The 11,045-nt window shown below is 36.0% G+C and overlaps 1 protein-coding gene across 5 annotated transcripts; it reads left to right on the top strand.

Moving 5' to 3' along the window:
- Window positions 1-306: 306 nt before the first annotated feature.
- LOC139755376 (beta-1,3-galactosyltransferase brn-like) lies at window positions 307-9,196 on the top strand. Of its 5 annotated transcripts, none has more exons than XM_071673593.1 (3): window positions 307-603; window positions 2,140-2,205; window positions 5,015-9,196. In XM_071673593.1, the coding sequence occupies exon 3, from the start codon at window positions 5,039-5,041 to the stop codon at window positions 6,086-6,088; it is 1,050 nt and encodes a 349-aa protein (XP_071529694.1). In that variant the 5' UTR covers window positions 307-603; window positions 2,140-2,205; window positions 5,015-5,038; the 3' UTR covers window positions 6,089-9,196. The 5 variants fall into 5 exon arrangements, with proteins under 5 accessions (XP_071529694.1, XP_071529695.1, XP_071529696.1 ...); XM_071673594.1 differs by having other exon boundaries at window positions 2,140-2,253; XM_071673595.1 differs by lacking the exon at window positions 2,140-2,205.
- Window positions 9,197-11,045: the final 1,849 nt, after the last annotated feature.

The raw sequence follows: 11,045 nt of genomic DNA, 5'->3' as shown, positions 1-11,045 counted from the left end.
CTTTAGAACAAGGTTATTACTAAACAATAACTATATTCAATTAGCATTTTGTGTAATATATTTGATTAACTTCCAAATAATTCAGAAATCGCCTTTTGACCAAAGCCGTTCTTCATTCATATAAGTGAAAACCTCCTCATTCATATATAAGTGAAAACCTAAACTTACAGTAACCGAAATGTTTTTCATTTGCTCTTGCTAATTTTTAACTCAACTACTTTACGAAATGAACATGATAATGAATTTATTATTTAAAGGTATGGAACCCCTCCCAACCCATTTCCGTATGAAGTGTATAGAAGCTTCGTCTCCTAATTGTTTTGCTGCCTCATGTGTTGGCTGAAGGCCTGGTCGGGCTTAATATTCACTATGGAACGAATATGTTGACAGCATATTAAGTCAAGTATTAATACAGGTTTTTAGGTTTACCCTGACATAGAAATAATGTCGACTACCTTTTGAAACGATCTCGTAGTCTGTTCGAGGGAAACGATTACCTGACCATACTCATGACGATGGACTGATAATGTTCATCAGATATGAACACCTAAATATTTCTCCTACCACTAACAAGGGGATTTATAATGACGCACTCTTCATTAGGTAGGTTATATCAATCATTCATGGCCTTATATCGGAATGTTTTACCGTATATTGTAGGGTATAAGGTATTACCCTAGAGAGAGGAGAATGTATAGCATTACACATAGAATATTTGAGGACGATCAGTTATGGATGGGGCTTTGAAAATTGCCAGAATATGGACTTCAATTCTATATAGAATTAAATGCAAAGGTGAAATTGTCCAGATATTTTTATGATATAATACTGATCAGTTTGTTCCAGGCAGTGTTACTAAATATGATTTCATATGGAATGGTATAGGATGAATTAGGAATACATTATTACTAGGGAAGTGTTACAAGGATCAACATTTTCTGTGTTATTAGATAAGTAGGTGATGGGGAAAGCTATGAAGATTGGAGAAAGGAAGGGTGTGATTCTTTAAACTAACCAACAAGGCATGGGATAAAACGTGATGGTCTTCTCATGTGAAAATATAGCATGAGTAAAAGAATGGAATTACTTAAATTGTAGATGTGTGTAAGCTTGACACTTCAAGGTAGAAAGCCTATGATGAGAATGGCGAGAAACAAAGGGAACTGAATTTCAGTTTCGTTCAAGGAAAGTTGGAATCATAATGGTCAGTCCCTCTGTGGCTAGTTTCTACATGGAAACTAAGGGAAGTAGCATCCATATGTAAGTTATGGATCCAAGCGTTAGTGGCAGTCACTTGCTGATAGCTAATGAAAGCTGTGGCCAATATAATACTTATAAAACAGAAGGACATAGATAGGAGATTCGTTTTTAAACTATTGAATTTAACTCCAAGATGCTGCCGAGCTCTGAATTCAGAGAGCATAGTTTCATATTAAGTGAGAAGGGGAAGTAAAGCACATTGAAGTGTGTACTCAGAGTGGAATCATCAGTGTAAGACTCAGGATTAGATCTTGCAGAGATGAGATCATTTATACAAAGAAAGAAAGTAGGTGTTAGGACATAACCCTGAGGGAGAGCAGTGTTGTTGGACTAAGAAGGAGAAGTATCACAAATAAATTTAAGAAGTTGTGGTCAACATAAGCAACTTTTGGTTTATTCTTGGATTTTCCTGGATTCTCATGGTTCCCAGCTTACTTCAAAACTATTTTCATATGAAGTCCCTTCAGATTCAAAGCATTAAAGAAATGCACATCTTCCATACATCTTACCTGTACCCACACCCAGACAAATGTTGACTTGCTACTGTGGATCACACTTTAAACTAAGAAATTTTCAGTTTTGCGTATTCGTGTATTCACTGCTTTTTTTCTCCTAGAAACTCAAAAGGTTTTTATCTGATAGTAAAGCCCTAGATTGTACAAGACAATCTAGGAGGAACAATTATAAGATTTTAACTGGAATGCAGTTGTGATATAATATTTAGTAATTTATATTACTAATATGGTAATATTATAGTGCACTTCTGTTAGTAGCATAAAGATATTCGTAGTTAAACAGAATTTAGCTGGACTAGAAATGCTGTCCTCGTGGCAGTTTGTTTTTGAAAGGTTGTACTGTACACAAATATCTTTCTTTCAGTGGAATAAAGAAGTAACTACTTGGAAGAAAAAATCCATCTCATCCACTCAAGAAAGACGTCTTTCAGTAAGTGCCTGAAGTGATAAGAGATTACTGGATTCCCATGACTATTGGGTATGCTTATGAAGAAGAATGAAAACATCATAAACTGCAGTGTTATCATTCACTGCTTACCCTTTGTAACCTCATGTCAGTACTGTAAACTAGCCATTTGATTGCATCATTTACTTTCCCTTCTCCGTGGTCTGTCCCACAAGCATGAGAGATATTCTATAAAATATCTCTATGAAAATAAGTGTTACAACCCTTCAACCTTCAGTATTTTTAGTAAGGAACACAGGCCTTCCTAATCCTTTGCAGACCATTCAGACATGGTTGCAGCATATTACTCATTTCAGACCCATCCTTGGCCAGTCAAAAGCCTAGAGATGACATCTCTAACCCACTCAGTCTTAGCTGCTAGCATCTCGAAATACTGTAGGATCCCATGGTGTCAAGATGCCTTTTGCTTGCTACTAAAGTTGCTTTTTCCATCCCATGTATTAGTATCCAGTCTCTTTTCATTTGAATATGTTACTTAGTTTATGAACCCCTTAACTACTCCAGGCTGATATTTACACAAGCTGGGCAACTCAGCTAGATGGATTTTTACTTATCAAATTTCATGCCTCTGTTTAAAGGCTGCTCAGCAGCATGGGTGGTAGCTGAAGTAGTAGTGCATGATACTTTTCCCCAGTCAGTCATCCCTTAGTCCTGTCAATGACCACGTATTTATGAGCTTTCCATGAAGGATTTTGATCGGCTTTTAGCCGGATATAGAGGACTCGGGAGATGATCTTGAATTACTAGATGATGCTCTGTCTTCATATCATAAGGAAAGTAATAGTTTTGGACTGGGTCTTCCACCATCCAAAGTTGACCAAGATGAGGTAGAGAATTTTTCTAACAAAAGTGGAGGCAGTATTGCCAGTGCTCACCTAACCTTGACAACACTGCATTTGACTGGTAATTTTAGACTTTTATAATTTTCTCATTATAAAAATATTAGTGAAGCATACTGATTTTAACAAGAAACATTACATTAAATGAAATGAAATGACACTAGTAATCAGTTTTTTGGTGATAAAATGAATACTGAAACATGCACAGTAGCATCTCATTCGACCATTACAACTTACTCTTGCACTTTTTAGCACATTATGCTGGAAGATTAATCTACAAAACTTTTACACATCATTAGACTCAAAGTAATGGAGGAAATTTCTGAAGTAATATATTTATATTTTTCATTGTTAATAAATGACTTTGAAATGGTAGATATGTGCATACAATATACATGCATGTATAATAAGGATTTATACAAATCATGTTCCTTCTCAACCACTAATTTCAACCCTTAAAGGATGGAACCAAGAAAATTTAGGTAATTCCACAATGAAGGGTTATCAAAAAATTCAGAATATTTTAGTTTTATCATTTAGTAAGAAATATTGTTAGAAAAAAAATCTGGTAAATCAACCTCATTTCATGCTGAACAAACATTTAAATTTGGCACACGTATGTGCTTGGCTTATAGCTTGGTGTTTACACTTGTAGACACCTTTATTTGTCTCTTCTCTGCTATGCCTCTTTCTCCATCACCACAACCATTAGTGGATAACTGATACGCTGAGGACTTTTCCTTGTACTAACAACTCAACAAAAGCCAAATCATTATTATAAATAGTGAACGAAAGATGTTACATAAGTCCCATGCCAACCACGGGGATTATGTTCCTGGAAGACCTCTTGGATGGCAAAACCATGATTGGCAAGGTATAGATAGGGACTACGGGAAATGGGGGGAGTGCGTGACCCTACCCAAGAGATACATACCTTATCCTGTAATTAACTTTATAGGTTTAAAAAAAAGTATATTAAAAAACCAACATGCTTATGCTAGAGAAGTACAAAGAAATAATATACAAACCTGTTAGGTAATAATATGATGGCAGTGTCACCCCTGATGCCACAGCTATGTACTATCACAAAGCAACCAGCCAGTTATGCAGCTCAATAACTACTCGACACCTGCTGTAGCAACACTGCCTGGTAAGAAATGATGATCTGCTGAGCTAGTTTAAAAGAAACCCAAAGCTTCATGACACTTATTCATTGCATGAATTAAATTTAGGTGGCACCATGGAAAATATGGATATTCAAAACTTGATGCTGTGGTTTGTCAAGTGATATACATTATTCAATAAAACTTGATGCTGTGGTTGGTCAAGTGATGAACATTATTCTAAGCATGTATACTCAGAACAATGGTTAGCAAAACTTTGATAGGCAAGGGACTGCTTTTATTTGTTTGGAGCTTATTTAACATATGTTCTTCCTCCAGTGTGTTATATTAGTAACTGATGCTGGGATTCTTCCCATGCTGATTGTATTTACTTGTGGTGGAAGGCAACTATACATACCAGTAAAGTGAACCTTCCAGTTTAAATGAGAGTAGAAAAAGACAAACTTCATATGTACAGCATGGTTAAAGAGTACTGATACTATTGGCCATACAGCCTCCTCCAGGTGTTGCTTGTGACATGAGACCTCTGCATACTGATAAAACTTGCCAGCCAGTTTAGATTAAAGAAGAAAGTAGTACACCATTCAAAGACAGCAACAGTCCCTTGACTGCTAAGTTATTATCACATTAGATCATAATGCGAAGTAGAGAGATTGAAGTCATACATGTGCATTATTACATTAAGGCTTCATTATAGACTGCAGCTTAAGTTATGCATCCTTCTCTTAAGATTTATTTTTTTAAACAGGAAGTTGTATACCATTATTGTTTGTTCTCTAATTTCTGACATTTTTTTTTTATTTTTTTCAGGTACCATCACTCAAAAAAAGCACAATGTCTAGACGAAGATGCTCTATCTCTTGGGCCTGGATAGTGGGTTTCATGGTATTTATTTACCTGACTGGACTATATCAGTATTTCATAACTTGGTCTTTCACAGAATATTACACACACTGGGGACCATCTCATCCATTGCAGCCTTTGATAAAACAGTTGAAAGCTGGAGATGATGTGGCAGTAAGGCCTGTTAATCAGTTTTTTTATCCATACACATATTCAAGTGTGGAAAAATGTGAAGTAAAAGATTCCATAAGACTGATGTACGTCGTGAAGTCTGCACTTGAGAATTTTGATAAAAGAATGGGAATTCGAAAATCTTGGGGATTTGAAAGTCGTTTCTCAGATGTAGAAATAAGATCAGTATTCTTGGTTGGAATGAAACCAGATGAACCTCATTTACAAGAACTACTTGAAAGGGAACTTGAGGAACACAAAGATATAATACAGGCAAACTTTAGAGACTCATATTTTAACAATACTCTAAAAACCATGATGGGTTTACATTGGACATACCACTATTGTCAAAAGGTTAAATATTTTCTGTTTGTGGATGATGACTATTATGTGTCTACAAGGAATATGCTCCGCTTTTTAAGAGATCCTGCCAACTACCCTCAGTATCTTGAAAAATATATTGTGACAGCCGTTAATGAATACAAAGAACATTTATATGCTGGTTATGTTTTTGAAAATTCATGTCCCATCAGGTGGGTATTTAGTAAATGGTACATTTCACTTGATGAATATCCATATTCTAAGTGGCCACCATATGTAACAGCTGGGGCATATGTTTTGTCAAGAAAGAGTTTGGAAGATTTATACTTTGGCAGTATTTATACCAGTAACTTTCGCTTTGATGATATTTTCCTTGGGATGGCTGCCAAAAAAGCAGGCATCAAACCTTTTCACCACAAGGAATTTTATTTCTATCGTAAACTATATGACAGGGAGGGATATAAGTGGGTAATTGCATCTCATGGCTTTGATGATCCCAAGGAACTGCAAGAGGTTTGGAATGAACAAAGATCAGCTGGAAATGCATAAATTTGTCTCATAGAAAACCTCTGCTGTACCTGTCTGCTTTTCCAACGTTTCTGCAAAAAATTACAATAAATACGAGTGTAGATATTATATTATACCAGTTATGTAATTTTTTGTAGGCATTATTCTCATGCTTTTTTTCTGGAACTTTTTTAACTCTGAAATTAAAATTTTTGATTAGTCATTCCATTATTCCATTATCAAACAATTCTTTTTCTATAATCTTTCTTTCATACCTGTTTACCATTTCCTGCATAAGTGAGGCAGTTCCAGGAACATGTGAAAAACAGTCTTATTTGCATGCTTCCATTCTCTAGCTGTTTTATGTAATGCACCATAACCAAAGATGCCATCCACTTCCAAGTCTGAGAGACCATCCCTTCATTTTGCCTAATCACTTCACATGCCCTGGTTCAGCTCATTGCCAGGATGTCATCCCCTGTACACCACATTGCTCCATTTTGCTCTGAACTATGCCTTTCACCTCATGAATGTTCAGGCTCTCACAATTCAAACCCTCTTTCACTCCATCCTTCCATTTTTTTCTTCATCTCCCTGTCCTTCTTAAACATATATTCTTTTAGTAAGTCTCTCTTTGCTTATCCTCTCCAGATGTCCAAACTGTTTCAGCATACCAAGTCATACTCCATTTACCACCACACATCTCTCTTACCGGAATATCCCTCAAACAAACAGCCCTTCTTACACCATATATTGTGCTTAGGCATCTAATTTCCAACATGTCTACTTTTATATGATCTTTTGCGTTCAGGGCCTAAGACCATTCAACACCATAGCTTCTGTATAATCAAACATACTCATGAAATGTTAAGCTAAGCTTGACTGTGAATGGGGACTCTAGTTTCAGTATATTATTACATGACATCTAAAAGATGAATGTGGGTGATTGAAGCCATTTTTAGTCTGTTCCTGATGTTCCCTTGCTGTGGTGAGAAATGGCGTCGTATGAAAAAAAAATTTTATTGTTACGATCATCACAAAGGGTCATGCCAGGATGGCTAGACCTTTATTTTATTTGTTTTAATTACTATCACTCAATTAAATGCTGTCCAAATTGAGCCGTTTTCAAAACATTCATCTGTAGCGTGTGCAATTTTATGTTCATGTCTTCCTTAAGGGTATGAAATCTTTTCCAGAATTAGGATGCAATAGTTTCTGCCATGAAAACCTTGGAATTGACTATATAGTAAAGGTAGAACACCAGAAATGCATAATCCTCGGGACCAAGCAAAGTTTGGATTTTGAAATTTGATTTGCTTTAGAAATACTGTATATGGGCCTCAGATTGTAGTCGAACATATTGTACCTTAACAATGCTTTATTTACATCCTGAGTTGGGTTAGTTGTTTATAATATGACACACTGTATAACCTTTAAAACATTTAATAAACATTTACTGAAATTATTTAATGGAAATTTGTGCTCCAAGTTGACAGGATTCTTGAATGTGCTGGCCCACAGATTTTGAAAGTCTACAGATTTTTTAAAATTGATTTTTGATATTCTACCTGTATCATTGTTTTGTATTTAATCTGTTTTTGTCCATGGTCAGCCATGAATGGCTGCATTTTATATATTCATTTGCATATGACTCAGGTCATTGCAAATGGTATTTTTTTAGGGGTCCAGTCACGGATTAAAGCCCATATTGTTGTTTATTAATATATATGAACCTAAATGATATTTCATTCCATGATAACCTCAGTTATCTTTATTAGTTTTCTTAAGGAAGCAGGATGTATAGGTAACTATGAATCTCTGACGCAGTTGTACCTTTTTTTAAGCTTATCTTTAGAATTCCTGTTTATTGTACAGCAGATATCACAGTTAATGTAAAGAAAATATATAGTCATATTTTTGTCTACTTCTTATCATGTGAAATAATGCAATAATATTTCCTTCCAAAGACTCATAATCTTTAACAGTAGCATATACCATTAGTACTGTGTATATTATGTTTTTTACAAAGGATATTAAGATTATTTTATACATTCATTTCTAGTATTTCATTTACCAGTAGTCCCCAACTTACGAATGGATTATGTTCCTGGACCCTGTTCACATGTTGAACTGCTCATATGTTAGAAAATTTAAAAAACTTTGATACCTTGCTTAAAATTAGATTAAATACCTATGGCTGCCTATAATTATCTACTATATATTGTATTCTGAATGGTAGGTAATAAAGCATCATAACATTAATTGAAAAAATGTGCATCGTGTTGTGGTTCATGAGTGATAGTGCCGAACTAGTTATCAAATAGTATTTTCTTGTGCTCGCTTCTAAATACAGGAGTTCATAAGCTGGGGACTTTCAGGATTAAAGGGACTAAGATTATACATGAATTGTACTTTTGTAGGTTATTTTATTTGCCCTGAAATGTATTACAGGTTTCATTGTACAGCTCTTGTTATTTTTGCCTTATATTAAAGAACTCTGATATCCAATTATTATTGCACAAATTGTTTGTTATATGATAGTAGTGAACAGTATACTGTTAAGTATTGTAATCTTTTTCCTTCAAATCATAATTAATGACTAAAATGATAAACGATGCAGTATTAAGATCTTTTTCAATCAAACTGTTGCTTGTGAATTTAGTTTCTGTAGTAAACAGTATGCCATGCAGTATTTAGATATATTAAATATTTACATCATGCCAACTCAAGGACCAATTGATATTTTTTTCTTTAACAATCAATATCTTTGTAGTCAATTTTGTACACAGTCTAAACCACATTATATCAAGTACTGTGGTTAAAATTAATGTGATTAATGAATCTTTATACATTTAGATCTATTTATGACATTTGTGTAAGTTTTGTATCATCTGCTTGTATTAAAGAAACTGCATAATTAAGCAGTTTTTGAGGCTATAAACCAGTGTTAAGTAGATAAAGTGGCTTACCACTTGACATTTGCCTGATAAAACTTTATGTTTGTGTGTGTGAAGATGAAGTATAGGAAGCTATTTGCAGTTTGTTTATGAGTCAGTTATCCATCCGAGTTTATAAACGAGTTTATATTGTATTAGGCATTTTCCTCTGTGCTAGTCTCTTAACAGAATCCAATTAGAGGGTGGAAAATGACTTTTGTTTTAGTCCCCAAGCAGTTATTATTTTGATTCTTCAGTATGAAAGACAACTCCATGAACAATCTAAAAATGCTTGTTGGATAGTTTGAAAGTGCCTAAGATTAAGCACTCCAGAAACAGTGACATAGACAGTGTAAGAAAAAACTCTCAAAATGACAAAATGTCAAAATTGGTAATATACTAAGAAGCAGCACTTGAGTTCACCAGTTATGGAAACTCTTGCTGTGGCCACTCGCTTGAGGGAGTTCCCAGGGGGAACGGGCATCACTGCACATGTATTTCGTGTCACTGAAGGCAGCTAAAAGAAGGGGTGGGAGTGGGGGGCTGGAAATCCTCCCCTTCTGTTTTGCTTTTCCAGAAGGAGCAGAGAAGGGGGCCAACTGAGGATTTTTCCCTCAAAGGCTCAGTCCTCTGTTCAAGAAAGTTACCTCGCTAACGTGAGAAATGGCAAAAAGGACGCAGGGGATGGCGATGCTGTTACTTGTGGGGTGGTGCCAGGAATGGATGAAGGCGAGCAAGTATGAATATGTACGTGTGTGTATATATGTATCCGAAAGTTTGTTGAATGTGTTTGATGACAGAATGGCAGATGTAGGGTGTTTGGGTGGAGATGGTGTGGGAAGTGAAAGGGTCGGAGAATGGTTTGGTTAAGAGAGAAGAGGTAGTGAAAGCCTTGCAGAAGATGAAATCTGGCATGGCGGAAGGGTTTGGATGGTATTGCAGTTGAATTCATTAAGAAAGGGGGTGACTGTGCTTTTGATTGGTTGGTAAGGATATTCAGTGCATGTATGGATCATGGTGAAGTGCCTGAGGATTGGCAGAATGCATGCATAGTACCAGTGTACAAAGATAAAGGGGATAAAGGTGAGTGTTCAAACTACAGAGGCATAAGTTTGTTGAGTATTCCTGGGAAATTGTATGGGAAGGTATTGATTGAGAGGGTGAAGGCATGTATAGAGCATCAGACTGGGGAGGAACAGTGTGGTTTCAGAAGTGGTAGAGGATCAGGTGTTTGCTTTAAAGAATGTGAGAAAAAGTTAGAAAAACAGATGGATTTGTATGTAGCATTAATGGATCTGGAGAAGGAAAAAGAAAAGAATGACAGAGATGCCTTGTGGAAGGTCTCAAGAGTACATGGTATGGGAGAGAAGCAATGAGACATTTTTATCAAGGATGTAAGGCATGTATATGAGTAAGAAGAGAGGAAAGTGATTGGTTCTCAGTGAAGGTCGGTCTGAAGCAGGGATGTGTGATGTCCCCATGGTTGTTTACTTTGTTTATGGATGGGATGGTTAGGGACGTAAATGAAAGAGTTTTGAAGAGAGGGCCAAGTATGCATTCTGTTGGGGATGAGAGGGCTTGGGAAATGAGTCAGTTGTTGTTAACTGATGATACAGCAATGGTGGCTGATTTGAGTGAAAAACTGCAGAAGCTGGAGACTGAGTTTGGAAAAGTGTGTGAAAGGAGAAGGTTGAGAATAAATGTGAATAAGAGCAAAGTTCGTAGGTTCAGCAGGGTTGAAGGTCAAGTTAGTTGGGATGTAAGTTTGACTGGAGAAAATTGGAGGAAGTAAAAAGTTTTGGGTATCTGGGAGTGGAATTAGCAGCAAATGGAACCATGAAACTGGAAGCGAATCATAGGGTGGGCGAGGTATGTGTGGAAAGAGAGAACATTATCTGGAAGGGCTAAAATAGGTATGTGTAGAGGTAGAGTAGTCCCAGCAATATTATACGGATGCAAGGCATGGGTTATAAATAAAGCTGTGCGGAGGGGGGTGGATGTAATGGAAATGATATGTTTGAGTACAGTGTGTAGTGTGAAATGGTTTAATCGAGTAAGTAATG

The sequence above is a fragment of the Panulirus ornatus genome, chromosome 19 (genome assembly GCF_036320965.1).
Source record: "Panulirus ornatus isolate Po-2019 chromosome 19, ASM3632096v1, whole genome shotgun sequence".
Taxonomy (NCBI): domain Eukaryota; kingdom Metazoa; phylum Arthropoda; class Malacostraca; order Decapoda; family Palinuridae; genus Panulirus; species Panulirus ornatus.
This window is presented reverse-complemented; position numbering and strand designations above follow the sequence as displayed.